Consider the following 19051-nt stretch of genomic DNA (forward strand, 5'->3'; position numbering starts at 1 on the left):
GACTCCCCCCTCCCTTTCCGGTGCCCACTTTTTAGCGCCAATTTGACGATTAAGATTTTTTAAGAATTGCGCAGTCCGTGGAAGGCAACTGAGAGTACTTTATAGCAGAGAACTAAAAGACATTACATCTTAAACTGTCCCAAACTTCATCCACATTCCATTGCGCTTGCGCGAGCGCGAGAGAGTAGTCTCAGTTGCCGTGCCCTTCTGACGTAACGAAAGGCATTGTGGGATAGCTAATTAAGGTGCACTGTGCAGTGAATTTTTATCAAAATCGACCTTCATGGCTGTCAAGAAAATCTTGTGGCTAACAGTATTTCCAAGTGTTTTCCTATGCAGTTAATACGTTCATCAGTTTCCTGAGTTATTCGAAGGTTGCGTTTGCAAGGTTCTCAAGGGGTTGCTGGTTCGTCGCTGCCAATGTTCACTGGAACGGTGAAGGTGACGATATGTCAGGCTTCAGGGTTGAGACCAACCGACTTTCAAAAACGACATAACATGACATTTGGCAAGCCCGATGACCAGCCGATAGACCCATACGTTGCCATAGATGTCGATGAAAATCATTTGGATCGGTCTTCGACCAAACCCAAGACTTTTGATCCGCTATGGATGGAATCTTTCACGCACGAAGTGCAGAGCGCCATGAATCTTGGGCTGACGGTGTTCCACGATGCTGCTATTCCTCCTGACGATTTTGTGGCCAACTGTACCATCCCCTTCGAAGAACTGCTTCAAAGAGACAAGGAAGCCTCAGATTTTTGGGTAAGGCTGTGTTGATAGTGCCTGTCAGAATGTGGGGTGATAGGTTGTGTGGGCTAGGATGTGTCCAGGACAGCACTGCCAGTGTTTACATGTCTCTTGAAAGTGACAACTGTGGTCACCAGTGACTTTTCTAACACGATTTTGATGTGACTTCCCTCCCTCTCGTAGACTATTGTAGCTCTGCCGCTCAGTCCGGACTTTGTGAATAATGCTAATACTGTGATATACCAATTAATCAGTGCTTTTAAAATGAGTATTTTTCGTATTGATTATCACAATATCACAATTGTTACCATGATAATGTCTTTCCTCATCTTTGATCAAGGTGCCTAAAACTGCATCAATAAGTTTTAGTTGTTTTTATATCGTGCTTGGGTCATGTGATAAAGCTTAGCTCAGTTGTTTCCATGATTTCTGCTCCTACATCCAACTCCTTGTTTAACTTGGACACCATAGTAACATTTCTTGCTAATTTTCATTTTGTTCTACTATCTTGTCTGACCTACATTGTACCTTGATAACCTTGATACGTTGGTTCTTACCAGTAGAAAACCTCTTTTCAACGACTGGATTTTTGAGGATTTTGTTTTTCACCTATTAAGTTTGCATACTTTTTCAGGTTGACTTAGAACCTCAAGGAAGACTACGACTGCAAGTTGATCTAAAATGGGCCGCCCAAGGTAATTTTTTGCCATTGCTGGGTTAGGAAACTTTAGGAGTTTTCCATTGAAATGTTTTAACTCTTGAAATTTATCTTAGCAGAACATGCTACTCAAAAGCCGAGGGAATTCAAGGAGCGCCAAGGTTTCAACCGAAGGCGAGGTGCTATGCGAAGGCGTGTACATCAGTTCAATGGACACAAGTTTATGGCTACATTTTTGAGACAACCCACATTTTGTTCACACTGCCGCGATTTTATATGGTATTTTCTTATTGCTCATTCTTTCTCTGATATAATGCCATGTTAAATGTTATTCACCTGCTCATCTGAATTGTCACTGTCTTTTCAGGGGCATCGGCAAACAAGGATACCAATGCCAAGGTGAGACAAACTTTTCAGAAGCTTCATGTGCTTTGAACTACACTGACATGGAGAATAATCTTGATTTTATCCTCTTCTTACAGTCTGTACATGCGTTGTGCACAAACGATGCCACAATCAAGTTCTGACAAAGTGTCCAGGCATTAAAGATAGCACCCAGGATGAGGTGAGGGTGGTTCAAGTTGCTCGTCGGCGTAGCACCTTGCCCACCTTCAAGGTAGAACCACCTCTGTGGTCTGGTCTTCAGGTGGTGGTTGTACTGGTGGTGGAATGGGTGCTTGCATGTGCTGTTATTCTGATGCTATACTTGAGATACAATGACTCCTTACTTTTACAAAGTTGCTGTAATTGCTTGCTAATAGTCTAGCCTGTCTCCGTGGTCTGGCAGTCCTTTTTGTAGCATTCTTATTAAAAGATTTTTGTGGCAGACTGCAAAGTGGTGCTAATGTTTTCTTCTACTATTTTTAATAGGCTGCACAAGGAACACAAGGTCAGCGCTTTAATGTGAATGTTCCTCACCGTTTTGTGACGCACAGCTTCAAACGTTTCACATTCTGTGACCATTGTGGCTCTCTTCTCTATGGGCTTATCCGGCAAGGGCTCCAGTGTGAAGGTAATAACAACCTTAAGAAATTTATTACATAGTATTGTCAAAACTGTGGCTTTAAATTTATCTGTCATTGTTTTTTATTTCACAGCTTGCAAACTCAATGTTCACAAGCGTTGCGAGAAGAATGTTGCTAACAATTGTGGTATAAATCCAAAGCAAATGGCACAATTACTCTCCCAAATGGGGATTTCCACTGACAAATCGGCACCACGGCGTGTTAAATGTACAACTCAACATGGTGCAGCAGGAAGTGGGTCTGCCAGTGATAGACCAGGAAGTGGAGGGGCTCTAGCACCTTTATCTGATGAAGCTGCTGGAGATGAAGATGAAGTTTCTATGAGGCTTGCTGCTCAAATGGCTATGGAGGAGAAAATGCGTGAAAAGTCAAAAGATTTTGAGTCAGATAAAAGTAAGGTTTATGGCAAAATGGTTTTCTGTTTTTGTTGTTTATGAAGTGTAAAACTAAAAAGTTTTCTCTCTCATTCTAGGTCGGACGCCAAATACAATTTCAGAACCAAGTGAAAGGAGTGGTCGAGAAAGGAAGATTGGGCTTGAAGATTTCCATTTCATCAAAGTTTTGGGCAAGGGCAGTTTTGGCAAAGTTATGCTTGGAGAAAAAAGGGGAACAGATGAGGTGTATGCTGTTAAGGTGCATAATGTTACATTCATTTTTTTCCATATTATTTTAAAATTTATGTTGCACTAAGGTTCCTTTTTTTTTTTTTTTGGTTTTCATTTCAGGTGCTTAAAAAAGATGTGATCATTCAAGATGAAGATGTTGACTGTACTATGACAGAGAAACGCATCTTAGCATTGGCTGCCAAGCACCCTTTTTTAACTGCACTTCATTCGTGTTTTCAAACAAAGGTTTGTTGATTTGTTCTTTCTGCATAGGTTCCCATGCACATAAATTTGTTTATAATTTGTATTTTTATAAATTCCGATGTAACTTCTCACTCCAGGATCGTCTTTTCTTTGTCATGGAATATGTCAATGGTGGAGATTTGATGTTCCAAATTCAACGAGCTAGAAAATTTGATGAACCACGAGCTCGGTTTTATGCTGCTGAGGTTACATTAGCTCTTCAATTTTTACACCGACATGGTGTTGTGTACAGGTAAATGTTGCTGTTGTGCAGTGTCATGTAATTATATTGAATTCCCCAACAACACACACTAGTATTTTATTTTTTAAATTATCTTTCAGAGACCTAAAGCTTGACAACATCTTGCTGGATAATGAGGGGCACTGCAAACTTGCGGACTTTGGAATGTGTAAGGAAGGGATCATGGATGGCGTAACTACAACAACTTTTTGTGGAACACCAGACTACATTGCACCAGAGGTGGATTTTATTTATTGCTCTAGACAACAAGATGTGTTATGGTACCATTTAATTTAAACTTAAACTGCTTTCTCAAAATCTATTCAGATACTCCAAGAGCTTGACTATGGCCCAAGTGTTGACTGGTGGGCGTTAGGAGTTCTGATGTATGAGATGATGGCTGGCCAGCCACCTTTTGAAGCTGATAATGAAGACGATTTGTTTGAATCTATATTGCATGATGATGTACTATATCCAGTATGGCTCAGCAAAGAAGCTGTGTCAATACTAAAAGGGGTAAGAATCACCTTTGTCTTAGAGTTTACAATGGAATTCCCAAGGAATGTTGCCTAAGTCACAAAAGTTACAAATGCTTACTTTTATTTGTGTACTAATCCCTTTAACAATATTTCTTCACTTGCAGTTCATGACCAAGAACCCTGCAAAGCGTCTGGGATGTGTAACTTCTCAGGGGACAGAAGCTGCTATTCGAAGCCATCCATTTTTCAGAGAAATGGATTGGGAAGCATTGGAGTGCAGACGTGTCAAGCCACCCTTCAAGCCAAAGATTGTAAGTGTCACTTTGAAATGCGCATTGTAATGTATATTTAAGAAATTTACTATATATTGTTTTTTTACTTACAGAAAAACAAGAAAGATGCTCTCAACTTTGACACAGAATTCACTAAGGAAGAACCTATATTAACTCCTATTAATGCTGATGTGGTTCGATCAATCAACCAAGATGAATTTAAAGGCTTCTCATTTGTTAATCCTGACTTCAACCCTGGTCGCTTTCAGTCAACACCAGCCTAGTTTTGTTATAATGAGCTGATTGTCTTTCAGTGTATTTTGTGATGCTGTCTACTCAAATGCTTGGCTGTTGGAGAACAGCCATTGTCATTGATGTCGCAGCCTGCCATTTGCGCTTGTTGGTAGCACTTGTCTGCCTCTGACTAGCGGAAAGTGGTGCTTTGTCTCTGACATTGCTGCTTTTAAGGCACCAGGCCTGTGGTACAAGGCATTTCTGTTATGGAAACCCATGGACCGCTTTGAGATGATATTTTTAAGATATTCCTCAGACTGGCTCTGGGTTTAAATTATCCTCAAAAAGATTGACTGGCTTGACACGTTTCATTTTAACATACCCGAGTTGCTGTGTGACTGACTATGCCCTATGGCATACATTGTTGGTGCTATTTGGTACATACAGGCTATTTGTTTATGAAAGTCTGGAGTACCTAATTCTTATTATTTGTTGTTTAAGTTAGAACATCTTACGTTTTTTCCTTTTTTGTTTTTTATTATAGTTTTTATTTTGTTTTTAGGTCATCGAAACTCTGATATGTTAAAATGGTTTGTTGTCTTGCCATAAATTTTTTTTCTGGTCAGAGGTTAAAAAATGTTAGAGCCTTCCAGTATTGTTTGATGCCTAATTTAGAGTGACATGCAAATTGTTACTTAAACCTTGCTTGAAGTATCTCCTGTAACTCCAGATGGTGTTCTAGTATTATTGATGTTTCCCAAATTTAAATAGATTCCAAGAAAAATACTTTTATGTCATGAATGTAAAGGTTACTCTGTTCCACTTCATGGAATCCTGTTCAAAATATTCTGTTGTTTGAGGCAGAAATTTGAACTGTTAGCAGTAAGTGCTTTGAAGATCATAAATATTCGTGTTCAGTTCTTTCATTGATTTCTTAAGTGTCTGTCAAATCATATACCGTGTGTCATAATATGTTTAGACTTGATAACCTCAGCAAAATTGTGTGCATTTGCTGTTTCATAATATGACACATTTTGTATGTTTAATATGTAAGCTACAAGCTGTGCTGCGTAGTCAAGCATAGCATTGAGTAGCATAGTATAGGTATCCGCAGAAGCTGAGAATTGGGGCGGTGACTGACTCGCCCAAGATACGCGCACAAGACACTTTCTAGTACTGATATGATAAGATGCTATATACCTAATGTATAAGTACAGTATACTTATTTAGGTGCTCGACCAGACATTTTGGGCACCACGAAATATGTCTGATTTGCACGGTTCTAAGCTTCCAATGTGGGAATAGACAAGGCCTACCCTACTGGGATTTCCCCACTCCGTTAATACTGTGACGTCTTGGGTGTTACGGGTGTTTGTTCATAATTAACATGTTAACACATCTCTGGAATAGCTGTGTTCTAAGTCTAGCAGTATCTTAAATTGTTTGAAGACAATTTTTAAAGTTCATGTTACAAGTCCTGTATAAAATCTGTTTTAAAATAATTTGTTAATACACAGTTTTAGATGTTTGTATTAATGTTAATGGAAAACTTCATAATGCATTTTCATTTGTCATTATTAATGATAATGAATATACAATAGTTATGTGATCTGTATAAGTATCATTGTAAACATTGTTTTTGTTTGTTCTTTTTTTCATCATTAGTTTATTAGAGCTGGATGTTGTCTGTCTTACTCTAGTCAATGGTACTGGTCAACAGATGCTTCCTGTTAATTGAGATTTTGTTGTTACATCAATATTGTCTTTTAATTAGTTTTGTCTTGTTTTGTTTTTATTTGTGATCATCAATGTTAAACTTAGACCTGTCATACACGGCTCTGAGCACTGTTGTAATGGAGTCAACAAGGCCTGTGACAAAGTTTTCTCATCTTATGTTTTTGGGTCTTTTTTTTTCTTTTCTTTTTTAAGTTACAGTACCCTGATATTATTTTCCTCTAGTGTCCTTAATGGCAGCTGTAAGTTTTTCCTGCTCTATGACAATCTCAGGTTCATACACTGCACAAAATCCTATGGTTCTGCAGATTTATCCAAGTTTTTGTTCTTTTTACATTGTTTCTGTGGTATTGAATCTATCAATTCAGTTCTGTGGGCTGTGTGTTAAGGATATTGACAATGTGTAATGGTGAACTTCTACAACACAACAAACATGTGTAGCATTGGTTTAAGTTTTGATGTTTTTACTCATCCTTCTTATTTTGATATGCTGTAATGGAAAGATTTGTCAAATATTTTATGTAGTATTTACTGCCACTGACTATCACAAAGTGAGGATCTATGATAATTCTGTTCAGCATATTCCTTCTTGTTTTAGTCATTGTTTTAACTTGCAAATAAGTTTTTTATTATTTTTTTTCTGTGAGGAACCTTTACCTTGTTAGTGCCATTGGGTTGATGTGAAAGTTCATAATCTAAGGAGCATTTTAGGAGCCGGAAAGTCCAATGCTGCTGTATGCAGTTGCTTCATGAAATGTGATATTAACCTAGAAGCTTACGTGCAGAGATTGAATGTTCTTTGTTTTATCTTGATTTTGCTTTCCTCTACACCCACTCCTCTTTTAGATTTTAAGAATACATTATGTGGCATTTATGTATAGTTTCTATTCTACTTAATGGAATATGAACTTTTTAGTCAACCCTTTTTAGATATCAGCCTAGCTGAAATTAAATATGATAAACCTCTAGTCAGTTCTTTGGAAGCCTTTGCTGTTGTATTGCAAAATAGCTTTCCGTTAAAAAGCACATCTTTTATTTTTTGTTCCTAAGAATTTATATTTTGTATGATGGTGTAGAGCAATAACTCGTTACATGTATTAAGACCCTCTTTTCTTTTTTAAACACATCACTAAGATCAATTATTTGCCAGGGTTTTGTTTCTGTTAAGCTTCAAAAAGATATCTGACTATCAAGTAAACAATTTGTGTTATGGTCATGGTGTATGTGCTCTTAAGACGCAACTCCAATGGTAAACTGAAAAATTTTGCACTCAACTCTATTAATTACTGAAAAATTTAGCACTTTAACTCTATTGGTAACTGTGAAAAGTAAAGCACCTTAACACCTTTGGTAAATGAATAATCAAGCACTCAATTTTTCATTCGTAATTTACCATAGGGTTTGTTTTCTGACAATGTTAATAAGGCATTAGACTTAGTGAGGAATGTTGCATTTAAAAAAGATCAAAACCGTGGCATATTAAGCACTTGAACCCAATCGGAAACTGTGCAAAGCTAAGCACTTTATTTGTAAATGTGACATAGTAAGGACACAATTTTACTGGCCACTGTTTGGTTTCTGATAAGTTCATAAAGACTGGGAACTCTTCAAGTATAAGCCATATTGTACGTTTTTACATTTCCAGTGTATCTTTGCTCTCAAGTTGCTCCTTTAACAAAATGTGACTTTTTACCTTTAACAAATTGTGAAAATCTCAAGACTTTTATGCATTAAAAAAAGCAAACCCCAATTTTTGTTTAACTTAGGTAAAATTGAGCCACCCCGAAGACTCTGAAATGTCTCTAATCAATCAAACATTACGATTATTGTTACTTGAAATTGGGCCATTCATAGTACTTCCTCTCAATAGTGCAATGCAAACTCACTCTATTGTTACTTGAGTGTCTTAGGTAGCTAGGTAAATATTACCTGTGCAAAATTGAGCAATCATCTAGTCCTGTCATTGTGCTGAATTGAGCATACTATTTTAGTTTATTTATTGTAGCATATGTCTGAATTTGAGCCATCTCCAATCACCAAGAGCATTTATTGTTACTTGTGCTGAACAAGTTATAAGTTTGTTTTCACCTCTTCAAAACAAATTCCTGTATATTGTATTTGAGTATGATTGAGTAACCCTCAAGACTTCTTCACATATATGCGCTAAAGAGCAATCCTCATTGGTAAACTGCAAAATTAATGGGCAATCCTCACCTTTTTAGACTGAATGCATATTTTGTGAGTAATGATGGTAGTGTCCTCATTTGTTTACCTGACATAGATCCGTCTATTTTTAATTTTTTTTTTTAGGAAAAGGAAGTATATGTTGTTACCAGCCAAGTCAGCAATGCAAGTTTCATGGTGAATGCTTTGCATTGTATCTGAAGTCGCATATCTATTAGGCATTTTTTTTCTTGTTTTATTTGGTATTGTAGACTGGCTTTGTATTTTGCAGAGCTTGATGTTGTCCATATGATATGTACATGTACACATGTGTGGTAGTCTTCTGTGCTAGTGTGTGAAAGTTTGTTACTGATGTGCTTTAAGCTGACATTTGATAGTAGTCTGAAGAGGTAGGAAACAGTCATCTAATATCGAAAAAAGGGTCACTAAATGTTGCTTGTTGCAAATAATTTGTTGGAATGCAATTGTGAAAATTTTGATGTGATTAATAGCGTCTTTGGTACCACTCATTAACATAGAAAGATTTGGAAGTAACCTTGGTTTGTATTGTGTTGACAGGTGTCAATTTTATTGTTTTGTTCCTTGTAAGGATGAGTTTGTGATTGTTGAATGCAGTTTTATAAGCCTTTAATGTGAAGAGTAGAATTTTTCACTCATTGTTTTTGTTTTGACACTTTAAAAGAAAAATATTTTCCTGCATTTGTAATTGTATGCAGTTTGTTCTTCTTTTTTGTTCTGAATCTCTGATCAAGTAAAAGAAAAAGTATTTCACGAGGATCAAATTTTGGTGCTCTTTTCAGATTGGCTGCTTATGTTAGTTACCAACTGTATTATGTTTCATTTCGAATGAGAACATGTATTCTTAGGTAACACACATTCGTTTCATTAGCCATTGCTGGCATACTTGTTAGTCCAAGTGACACTAAAGTATTATTTGTTTTGTTTTATCTGTTTTGTATTAATTTTATTCCTTTCTTTTGAAGGGTGTTTTACTTTCTTAACTTTGGCTGAAGCATTTCTAATGCCTTCCATGGATTGAAATTATGTTTTATAGTGTAGAATGTTGACCTTTATTTTCAACTTTAGTGATATAATAGCAATTAGTTTGGACTAATTTGAGTTGAGTTCTGACCGTGTTTGCAGTTTTTCAACCATTTAAGTTCAAACCATGTCTTTTTTTTTTTTTTTTTTTTTTTTTGAGAATGTTAAATGAAGTAGGAGATAACTGAAATTGATGGAATAAGTTCCTTAGTCATGTGTTACCCATTTTGCTTCTCAACCATGAGAAATAATTATTTTTATGTTATTGTGCGGTGTTATGTACAAAATGGGTTTATTGTGTGCACAAATGAGGTCCCATTTGCTGTTGGAACTGTTTGTCCAGTTAGATATTGTTGTATTTTGTAAATGAATTCTATGGAGACTAATTTTACATAGTGTGTTTTGAAAAACTACCAAAGAAATCAGTTACCGAAAAGAGTTATTTGCTGTCAAGGCCTGCTTTCACAGATAACTTTTTTCACAGCACATTCTTCTGTTATTGGGCAGGAAGTTACATGGGACGATAAGATAATTAATATTAATTGTTAATACAACCACTGTAAGCTGAACTACCAATTGGGGGCATAAAAAGGAAGTGGTGCAATGCTTCAGTGACATTGTTTCCTAGTCACTTGATTTTAAGTATTACTGTTCTTTCAGAACAAGCTCTGCTGGTCTCCGTCATAACATTCGATTTGTGCGAAGTTTCATTCTGCAATTTCAGTCGATTTAAATATTTGAAGTCAGTACTGGTTGAAGATAGTTGTGTGATGGCATCCTTTGACAATTTTATCACCTCATTTCTTCAAGTCCAACATGAAACCTTCAAGCCTCAATGCCTGAACATTTTAACATATAACTCCAATCTTGATTTTTTTAGATCTAGGATGTCCTTTCTGAATGAATTCCTTACTCTTTCAAATAAAAGTTAAAATTTAAAAAAAATAAAAATAATTAGGTGCTATTTTACAGCCAATCATATTCAACATATTTATCAATATTTGAAATTTTTGTTGGTGTAGAATGAATCATCTTCTTAGGATAAAAAAGGAATGCCAGTATGATAGCCCACTTACACATTTACGAGCTCTTTCTGTGTATTGCTTGTTAATTGCATTTCTTTGATGTAAGAGGGCTGTAGAAAATTAAGTGGATGGACACCTTGAATTACTCCCAAATCAGAATATCCTCTCTCGACAGCATGTCAACTGAGCACGTATAGAGGTAGCACCTATTGTTTCCAAATTGCTAATGTTGCCAGCTGACTTCCACAGAGTAGCCTACATGAATTTTCATTGATATTTATTTTTATTATGGCTGAGAAAATTATTTGTTTCATGTCTGACTTAATTTATTGATTGTGTACTTGCCTGTACAGTTTCAAAGCTACAGTATTATTGTTTATCTGAATGTCTCATTGTTTATATTAATATGTGCCATTTCAAAATGTGGGATCTACACCATAAACCCTCTTAATTTATATTCCTAATGTTACCACGACATGTAAGGTCAACTATGAAACAAAAGTGCTTCTTTTTTCTTTTTCTTTTAAATGAATGATTGAAAAGTGAGCACGGTTGTTGAAATCTGTTATGATATTAGTACAAGTTGTTTGTTTCCACATCATATTTTTGTGTCACCTATCTGGGATAAAATATTTGTTAGCTGTGTTTGCTTCCCATTTGTATCAGTTCTTAAACTGAAACATAATTTGGGGGACATGCAGAGCTAAAAGTGGATCCTCCTTGTATTTATTAAGTGGAAAATAGTACCTTTAACAGAAAAATGTGCGCTAAAGAAAATGTCTTTCTGTCCTGTATTTGTAATAACTATAATGTGAAGTGTTTACAAAGTAATCTTTCTGTCCAATATTATGGGCTATTTGATAAAGATCAGTTATAGGCTCCAACGATTATTTACTGTGTTAAGAGTAATTGCACTCAAGTACTCAAGTGTTAAAACTGAGAACTCCTTGACTGTGTTGGCAGTCTTCACGTCCATTTACAACCTTTTTTGATGTGTATACTATGTTATAATGAGTGATAACACTTTTGGTAACCACCAGCTATGCCGTCTCAGAGTTGAACAGAAATTATCAGACACATTGCATTACCTGGTTTAGAATGCCCCTTGTTGCCATGGACAGTTCCTGGCACAATGGAAATGCTGCATCCCAATTGACAAAACTTCAATTTTTCATGACAGGCAATAATTAAAATGGGTAAGAGAATTTACACTCTTTTTACATAAACTATAATTATTATTCTGGCTACCTAGACTGGAAAAGGAGAAAAAAAATCGGCTTATGGTCCTTGTGTAAGAAAGTCCAGATTGAGGTGAAGCAAGTGTCTGCCTTTTAAATGGAGGAAAATTTGCTACTGGAGAGCAGTGAAGTATGTTTTACCTTCCTCTTCCTAGGAAGTGCAGTTAAATCGTCCCTTTAGATGAGCAATTTAGTGTTGAATGATGTGTACATGTTAACATACTTCATTGGTAATCTACCTGCATTTTAAGCTTTTGTTGTGAATGAGAGCATAAGTGAGAGTTAAAGTTCTCTTAAATTGCTAATCGTGAATGTGTATTTATTTATAAATATATTGTGTTTGTTTAAATTTATTTGAATAGAGAAGATATGTTCTCCTGCTACTTGTTCATTTCATTTCACTCTGCCCCTCACCTGACTAAACCGTAAGCAACATCGATTTGCACATCCACTACCCATTCAAGATTTTGTAAGGGCATTCCCCCAGTCAGGCGAGATCTCATCCCATTAACTCATGTCGTATTTTGGACCTGGCTTCAAGGTCTGGTGGGTAGGGTGGTTCCGGCAAGAGGCAAGAACTGGCAGGAGGTAGTCCTGAGCCTAGGCAGGATACTATACAGAGCATATGATATTGTCTCATGGCCAAGGCAGTCTTTGCTGGCAGTCTACTGGACCATACAGGCCTTTACTGGACCCTGGACCTACCGGATGCAGGATTGTTAGGAATCCTTTACCTCCCATGTGTGGGTCTGATCACATAACCTATTCGGTTGGATCGCCACCTGGGAGACTGCGGTGACTGCAACCTAACCTGTGCATAAGCTACGCGAAGTCAAAGCAATTCGTTGTTCGTACTCGTTGTTTTATTGTCAGCGACTGATCTCGTCAACACATGCTACACTGATTCTATTTAGAACGATGGACAAGGAATTAGAGAGATCTGGAGGCTCTCAAATTGGACATCCTGGAGATCTGATACCCTTAGCTCCAGCTGTAAATTTGGTTGAAATTGGTGACACTTGTATTGAACCAAGTGCAAACTTTGAGAATGACTGTGGTATATCGAGGATATGTCAAGAAGTTTCATACGCGGAATTTTTCTGCCAATACCTTGTGAGAAATAGTCCTTGCATCATCAGTAACTTTGTCTCAAATGATTGGGAAAGCAGGAAACTTTGGAGAGAAGGTCTAAAGCCCTCTTGGTCTTCCCTAAGGGAACAGTTTGGTAAGAATTTTCTTCTTTTTAATTCTTTTTAAATTTTTTAATGAAAAATAGAAAAGATCATATGTATTTAAATCTAATAAATTGTTTCCACAGGTGATGCGGAAGTTCCCGTCGCTAATTGTAACGAAAAAGAGTACAATTCTCAAAAAAAATCTACCTTTACTTTGAATAAATATTTAGATTACCTAGAACAACACATCGAGAATGGGCATCAGTCATCTGATCCTAATCTTTACTTGAAGGTAATTGTGAAACAGTTCACTAAAAGGCGGGGAAACACTTCCAAATTAGATTTGTGTTTTATTTTTAAATTCCATATAGGATTGGCATCTTACCCGAGACTATCCTGCTGCTGCTGTTTATAGAGTACCCAACTACTTTGCATCAGATTGGTTAAATGAGTATTTCTGCCAAAGGACAGATGTTCATGATGACTATAGATTTGTATACATCGGGCCTAAAGGATCATGGTATGATAGTTTTCAAAGTATTTGGATGCAACATTAATTTTGAAGAAAAATAATAATTATAATATATTTTTGAATTTGAATTTTAGGACCCCTCTACATGCCGACGTTTTCACTTCCTTCAGTTGGTCGGTCAACATTGTTGGGCGGAAGCGCTGGGTTTTATTTCCTCCTGGTGAGGAAGCACACTTAAAAGATCGGTTTGGCAACCTTGCATATGACATCTTTTCAGAAGAAATTCATGATTTAACCAAATATCCTCATTGCAAGAAGCCTGGTAAACTTTATGATATCATTCAAGAAGCAGGAGAAGCTATATTTGTGCCCTCTGGATGGCATCATCAAGTTTGGAACCTTGTAGGTATTGTATGCTGAAGGTAGATGGCCTCCAATCATTTGTTTGTGACACTTTGTTCTTTGCAGGAAGATACTATATCTATAAACCACAATTGGATAAATGGATGTAATATAAGGCAAATTTGGATTGCATTGAGTTCCTGCCTTCTAGCAGTGCAGAAAGAAGTAAATGATTGTTCTGACATGGACGGTTGGCATTCACATTGCCAAGTAATGCTTAGAGCTACTCATGGTGGGTATTCTACAAATGTGATGTACAATTCCTTTTTTTGTTTTTTAATTTAAGACCATCAAAAATTAATGCCTAGAAGTTTTGTCAATTTAAGGTATGAATTTTGAAGAGTTTTATGAGCTATTAAAATGTGTTGCTGAACCTCGGATAGTGCAAGCAAAAGGAGGTGAAAGAGTGACTCTGTATGGTGGATGGGAGCTTGGTACACAACACGCAGTTTGGGACCTCAAACAAATTTCCACCACTATGGATTTATTTTTAAGTGATCCAAATGTACCTATTTTACCATGGGTTTCCACAAAGAAGCCTAGAATACTCAAAGAAAATATAGATAGCATTCTTCAAACATCACGAAACAATAAATGAGTAATTTTTAAAAGCTGTACAAAAATACATTTTATTTATAAATTCAGTTATAAAGTCAACTGTATTCTGAATTGTGGGTTTGGGAAGGAGGGGGCTTGCTGCTCCAGTTCACGAGGCCATCGTGCCTACAGCTTGCTCTTCGTGGCAGCCCCGTCCTTGTCCGCCTGCTCCGCCTCGGCCACGACGCCGTCCTCCAGCATCTGCTGCACGGCGGCTTCGGAGAAGCCCAGTTCGCGCAGGATGCGCCTCGTCTCCCTGCCGGGGAGGTAGCCCTTGCCGGCGGCCACCCCGGAGCGGCCCGGCGTCCGGCTGAGCCTGGGGGCGGGCTGGGGGACCACGCCGCCGTCGGCCCTGCGCGTGAACGCTGCCCTCGCCACGTTGTGGGGGTAGCGCGCTGCCTCCTCCGCGGAGAGCACGGGCGTGACGCAGGCGTCCGTGCCGTCGAACACGGCGCACCACTCGGCCTGCGAGCGTTCCTTGAACCTGCGCGCCACCGCGCGCTTGGCCTCGGCCCAGTCGCCGTACTGCGGCACGTCCAGGCCCAGCTTGTCCAGGAACTCGGCGTAGAACTGCGGCTCGATGGCACCCACCGCCATGTGGCGGCCGTCGCGAGTCTCGTAGGTGTCGTAGAAGTGCGCGCCAGAGTCCAGCGCGTTGTGGCCGCGGGCCTCCTCCCAGAGCGGCAGCACGCCGCGCGAGCGGAACACCCAGCTGGCCAAGTAGGACACGCCCTCGGACATGGCCGCGTCCACGACCTGGCCGCGCCCCGACGCCGCGCGCTCCAGCAGCGCCAGCAGCACGCCCCACGCGCACAGCAGGCCGCCCCCCGCGAAGTCCGCCAGCAGGTTGAGCGGCGGCGTGGGCGGGCCCTCCGCGCGGCCCAGCTGCGACAGCACGCCTGCAAGCCAAGCAAGCCAAGCCGAAGCAGTGGCAGTCCGTCTCTCCCACAACCCTTCGGGACGCTCCTTGAGTGCGAGAGAGACAGAGCGACGAAACGATCCTTCGGGATGAGGCGACAGGCTGACGTCACAGCGTGTCAGTACGTGTGGTCCCTTCCCGGCACCCCGGTCACCGAGACCTCGGAGACCTGGCATGATGGTTGCAATGCACTCTGTATGGTCGAGATGACGCCCCTAGTCCGCGAGCGCTTTCTTTGCTCTGTCTCTCTTGCACTCGTGGGGCGTTGCGCAGGGATGCGACAGAGACAGAGCGACAGAGTACTGTTCGGAATCAGCCTGCAGAGGGTGTACAAAACCGATCGCCACAAAAACCTTGTTTGTTTATGGGAATGTAGTCGCTGCGCTGCTCTGTGCGGCGCTGTGCGGCCATGGTGCGGCGCGAGGAGGGGGTTGGGTTGGACCCCGGTTGGACCGGACCGGACCGGACCGCGTGCGACATGCGACATCCCTCTTGCCTCTCCTCTCCCGGAGGCCGGAGGCATGCCGGAGGGGAGGCGATGGATTCACTGGAGATGTTCTGGGGTAGTGAAGCAAACAGAAAGAGCCAAGTGCTCTTGGCGCTCTTGGCGCGCCGCCAGGTCCTGCAGGGGCCGGCCTGGCGTGCCCCGCCGTGGACCACCCATAAATTATTGCACGCGCAAAGTTTTAAGACAAATAATATTTGCCCTCTATTTCCACCGTACGGCCGGAGTCATCTCTTGCTCGCGACTCTGCCTGCAGGCTGATTCCGAACAGTGTTTCGCTGCCTCTCTCACACTCATTAGTTCGAACCTGAGAGGGCGACGTAGTTGATGTCGTGGCCCGCCTGCTTGGCCCAGGACCCGGACTGGCCGAAGCCGGTAAGGCGAGCGTAGACCAGACGGGGGTTCAGCGCCAGGATGGAGTCGGGTCCCAACCCTAGCCGCTCCATCGTCCCTTCAACAACAATTAAACGCAACTAGTGGATGTCTCAGACATCAAGAAACGACAAGAAAGGAAAGTACCTGCTCTGAAGGGCTCGATGAGCACGTCGCTGCTGCAGCACAGCTTGCGGAACACCTCCTTGCCCTTCTCGTGCTTCAAGTTGAGCTGGATGGACTCCTTGCCCTCGCCGAGGCACTCCATGTTGGGCGCCGTCACCTGCAGCGAGTTACCGAAAACAGTGAGCGTCCACCGCCTGGGTGGTAGGCAAGCTTGGCAAGCAGCGTGCAGCCGAGTCCACCGGGCTGCCTATCCCGGGGCCGTCGGGCGCCAAGGCAAGCAGCGTGCAGCCGAGTCCACCGGGCTGCCTATCCCGGGCCCGTCGGGCGCCAAGGCGGTAGGCAACCAGCGTGCAGCCGAGTCCACCGGGCTGCCTATCCCGGACCCGTCGGGCGCCAAGGCGGTAGGCAAGCAGCGTGCAGCCGAGTCCACCGGGCTGCCTATCCCGGGCCCGTCGGGCGCCCCAGCGTACAGCCGAGTCCACCGGGCTGCCTATCCCGGGCCCGTCGGGCGCCAAGGCGGTAGGCAACCAGCGTACAGCCGAGTCCACCGGGCTGCCTATCCCGGGCCCGTCGGGCGCCCCAGCGTACAGCCGAGTCCACCGGGCTGCCTATCCCGGGCCCGTCGGGCGCCAAGGCGGTAGGCAACCAGCGTACAGCCGAGTCCACCGGGCTGCCTATCCCGGGCCCGTCGGGCGCCAAGGCGGTAGGCAACCAGCGTACAGCCGAGTCCACCGGGCTGCCTATCCCGGGCCCGTCGGGCGCTCAATGCTGCAGTCCCTGCAGTTTCCCTGGCACCAAACTTGCCAGACTGGCCAACTTGCCGACGCTTCAAGAATTCACGAATCCCTTCACTCTCTACTCACGCTGTCTACTTTGGTGACTGAAGCCCCGAAATCGGCCAGCAGCATGCCGCAGAACGGTGCGGGAGCCAGCCCCGCCACCTCCAGCACGCGAATGCCTCTCAGCGCCATGGCGTTCCAGAGGAGTGCTCCATCCACTCAGGAAGGGTAGCGGCACACTGCAACAGAGTCCCAACTTGCAGCAAAGAAGGTAAGGGGAGGGGGAGGGGGAGGGGGAATCAAAGGTTGGTTCTTGAATCGGGAAGGGAGGGCGGAGAGGGGGGGGGGCTTTGTGCGAAGTAGCGAAGATCTTTGACCCATCGTCACACCGGAATACTACGGAATACTGATAAGGTTGTAACTTTCCATTAATTAAAAGTCAAGGTATTAAACAATGACAATTCGTTCGAGTTGGACTTTAAATAAAGTGCGGTTACATGGAATCGTTTACCATTCTTACTTTCTTTACTTTAAAATCGGCGCAGGTGGCTAAAGGCGGACAAGATAAGACTTCGGCAGTGACAAACACTTTCCGAGGTGAGGTTATGTTGAACAACAACATTGCCTTTCTACACACAAAGTTGGCTGCGAAGTAAAGGACATATAGTCGTGTGCTGGTGAAATAACGATGCTGATCTCACCGGCCTGTAACAACGATTGGAACACCGGGTCAGCAGCAGGGAGTTAAACAGCGATAAATACCATGAGCGGGGTCCGGGACGTGTTTACACGCGCGTCGCGTCGTCGCTACTCCGTGCCGGGCCGGGTCCGGGCTGCGGCGCTACCCCGCGCCCGCAGAGACAGCACGGCTAGCACGTCCAGTGCGGGCGGACTCGCCGGTACCGGCCAGAGTCCCCTCTACACGCTTTCTCAATTGTTGTTCCGTGAAAGGGAAGGGAATGTGAAGGATACACTCAAAACGAAGCTTTTCAAACACTCTGAACCACTCTGAAACAGACTGAAGCTGCTCTGCGCTCCAGAATCCAAAAGTCACAGCTTGAGTGCGGGCCGCGAGGCTTTGGCTCAGGGACTGCTGAAATATTCGGACTGACCTTTGAACGTCCTCAGGACGCCGTCAGGACGCCGAGGCCAACAGTGGAAGGGCTGCATCCCCAACCCTAACAACGCTTCGTCGCTCTGTCTCGCGGGGTCTAACGTAGCGGCGCGTGCGTGCGGCAGAGACAGGGCGACGCAGCACTGCTCGGAATCAGCCTGCAGGGCCGCAGGGTCCCAGGAAAGGGAGTGAAAGGACAGGTCGGGGCTGCAGGCTCTGCTGGCCCTGCAAGCGGGGCGAGGGGCTGCGGGGCTGGTTGCCATGCATTATGTAAATGTTGTACCGTGGCACGGCGTGGCATGGCGTGGCGTGGGCCCCGTGCGCACAGCCTGGCACAGCCACGCGTCGGCGCGTCACAGGGCGGCACAGCCTCTCGCCGCGCCACCGAGGGCCTCGTCACGGTAGCGTCACAGGGAGCGTGAAAGGGTCGCGTGGTGCCAGACGCACCAGGCGGCGGACCGTGCACGGGTCTGGTCTGTCTCTCGCCGGCCATGGCCCGGCGAAGGAGTGACCTCCGGCCGGATTGGGGGCCAGGCGGCCAGGCCGGGGCCCGGGCAGCGGGGTCCACCGGGAGCGGGGTAGGGTAGGTCTTTCGCCGAGAGCGGCAAGGGCAGCGAGGGCTGCCAAGGGCATCCGCACCAAGGGCAGAGCCCTGCTCATAATTAGCTCAACATTGGCATTGGCTAATAATTCATGGACGGGCGGGGGCCCTGTGGTCCATGAGGCCCCGCCAGCCCCCGCCAGGCCCCGCCAGGCCCCGCCAGCCCCCGCCAGGCCCCGCCAGGCCCCGCCAGGCCCCGCCAGGCCCCGCCAGGCCCCGCCAGGCCCCGCCAGGCCCCGCCAGCCCCCGCCAGGCCCCGC

General features: G+C 43.2%; 4 protein-coding genes across 8 annotated transcripts in view; 3 read left to right on the top strand and 1 right to left on the bottom strand.

Annotated features, from left to right (window-relative positions):
- Nucleotides 1-197: 197 nt before the first annotated feature.
- Nucleotides 198-12112, top strand: LOC117643737 (protein kinase C). Of its 4 annotated transcripts, none has more exons than XM_034382801.1 (14): nt 198-765; nt 1385-1445; nt 1525-1687; nt 1776-1807; nt 1891-2024; nt 2279-2420; nt 2506-2826; nt 2906-3066; nt 3159-3284; nt 3380-3534; nt 3624-3762; nt 3850-4038; nt 4166-4312; nt 4387-12112. In XM_034382801.1, exons 1-14 carry the CDS (start codon nt 421-423, stop codon nt 4555-4557), a joined length of 2286 nt encoding a protein of 761 aa, XP_034238692.1. In that variant the 5' UTR covers nt 198-420; the 3' UTR covers nt 4558-12112. The 4 variants fall into 4 exon arrangements, with proteins under 4 accessions (XP_034238692.1, XP_034238694.1, XP_034238695.1 ...); XM_034382803.1 differs by having other exon boundaries at nt 1891-1973; XM_034382804.1 differs by having other exon boundaries at nt 1528-1687; nt 1891-1973.
- Nucleotides 12113-12330: 218 nt separating this feature from the next.
- On the top strand, nt 12331-14395 carry LOC117643741 (2-oxoglutarate and iron-dependent oxygenase JMJD4). 2 transcript variants are annotated; one of them, XM_034382807.1, is made up of 6 exons: nt 12331-12954; nt 13048-13196; nt 13276-13424; nt 13511-13778; nt 13845-14010; nt 14105-14395. In XM_034382807.1, exons 1-6 carry the CDS (start codon nt 12648-12650, stop codon nt 14374-14376), a joined length of 1311 nt encoding a protein of 436 aa, XP_034238698.1. In that variant the 5' UTR covers nt 12331-12647; the 3' UTR covers nt 14377-14395. The 2 variants fall into 2 exon arrangements, with proteins under 2 accessions (XP_034238698.1, XP_034238699.1); XM_034382808.1 differs by having other exon boundaries at nt 12346-12954; nt 14090-14228.
- On the bottom strand, nt 14378-17303 carry LOC117643742 (alpha-methylacyl-CoA racemase). The gene is made up of 4 exons (XM_034382809.1): nt 17161-17303; nt 16319-16454; nt 16107-16250; nt 14378-15274 (listed from the first exon to the last, which is right to left on the bottom strand). The coding sequence occupies exons 1-4, from the start codon at nt 17266-17268 to the stop codon at nt 14502-14504; spliced, it is 1161 nt and encodes a 386-aa protein (XP_034238700.1). The 5' UTR covers nt 17269-17303; the 3' UTR covers nt 14378-14501.
- LOC117643739 (inhibin beta chain) overlaps nt 17247-19051 on the top strand; it is a 29968-nt gene continuing 28163 nt past the window's right edge. The window contains exon 1 of the mRNA XM_034382806.1: nt 17247-17347. The gene's annotated coding sequence lies outside the window, so the exon portion shown is untranslated. The remainder of the gene's footprint in view (nt 17348-19051) is intronic.

This window comes from Thrips palmi, unplaced genomic scaffold (genome assembly GCF_012932325.1).
Source record: "Thrips palmi isolate BJ-2018 unplaced genomic scaffold, TpBJ-2018v1 HiC_scaffold_17, whole genome shotgun sequence".
In the NCBI taxonomy this organism is placed as follows: Eukaryota; Metazoa; Arthropoda; class Insecta; order Thysanoptera; family Thripidae; genus Thrips; species Thrips palmi.

Excerpts from the sequence above, each read along its gene's own strand:
- LOC117643741 (XM_034382807.1), top strand. The coding sequence starts at position 12,648 with ATGGACAAGGAATTAGAGAGATCTGGAGGCTCTCAAATTGGACATCCT. Across the intron at positions 12,955-13,047 it reads TTCCCTAAGGGAACAGTTTG|GTGATGCGGAAGTTCCCGTC; the intron begins GTAAGAATTTTC and ends TTGTTTCCACAG. Across the intron at positions 13,779-13,844 it reads ATCATCAAGTTTGGAACCTT|GAAGATACTATATCTATAAA; the intron begins GTAGGTATTGTA and ends TGTTCTTTGCAG.
- LOC117643742 (XM_034382809.1), bottom strand. The coding sequence starts at position 17,268 with ATGGCGCTGAGAGGCATTCGCGTGCTGGAGGTGGCGGGGCTGGCTCCC. Across the intron at positions 16,455-17,160 it reads CAGTCACCAAAGTAGACAGC|GTGACGGCGCCCAACATGGA; the intron begins GTGAGTAGAGAG and ends AACTCGCTGCAG. Across the intron at positions 16,251-16,318 it reads CATCGAGCCCTTCAGAGCAG|GGACGATGGAGCGGCTAGGG; the intron begins GTACTTTCCTTT and ends TTGTTGTTGAAG.
- LOC117643737 (XM_034382801.1), top strand. The coding sequence starts at position 421 with ATGTTCACTGGAACGGTGAAGGTGACGATATGTCAGGCTTCAGGGTTG. Across the intron at positions 1,446-1,524 it reads TCTAAAATGGGCCGCCCAAG|CAGAACATGCTACTCAAAAG; the intron begins GTAATTTTTTGC and ends AATTTATCTTAG. Across the intron at positions 3,067-3,158 it reads ATGAGGTGTATGCTGTTAAG|GTGCTTAAAAAAGATGTGAT; the intron begins GTGCATAATGTT and ends TTTTCATTTCAG.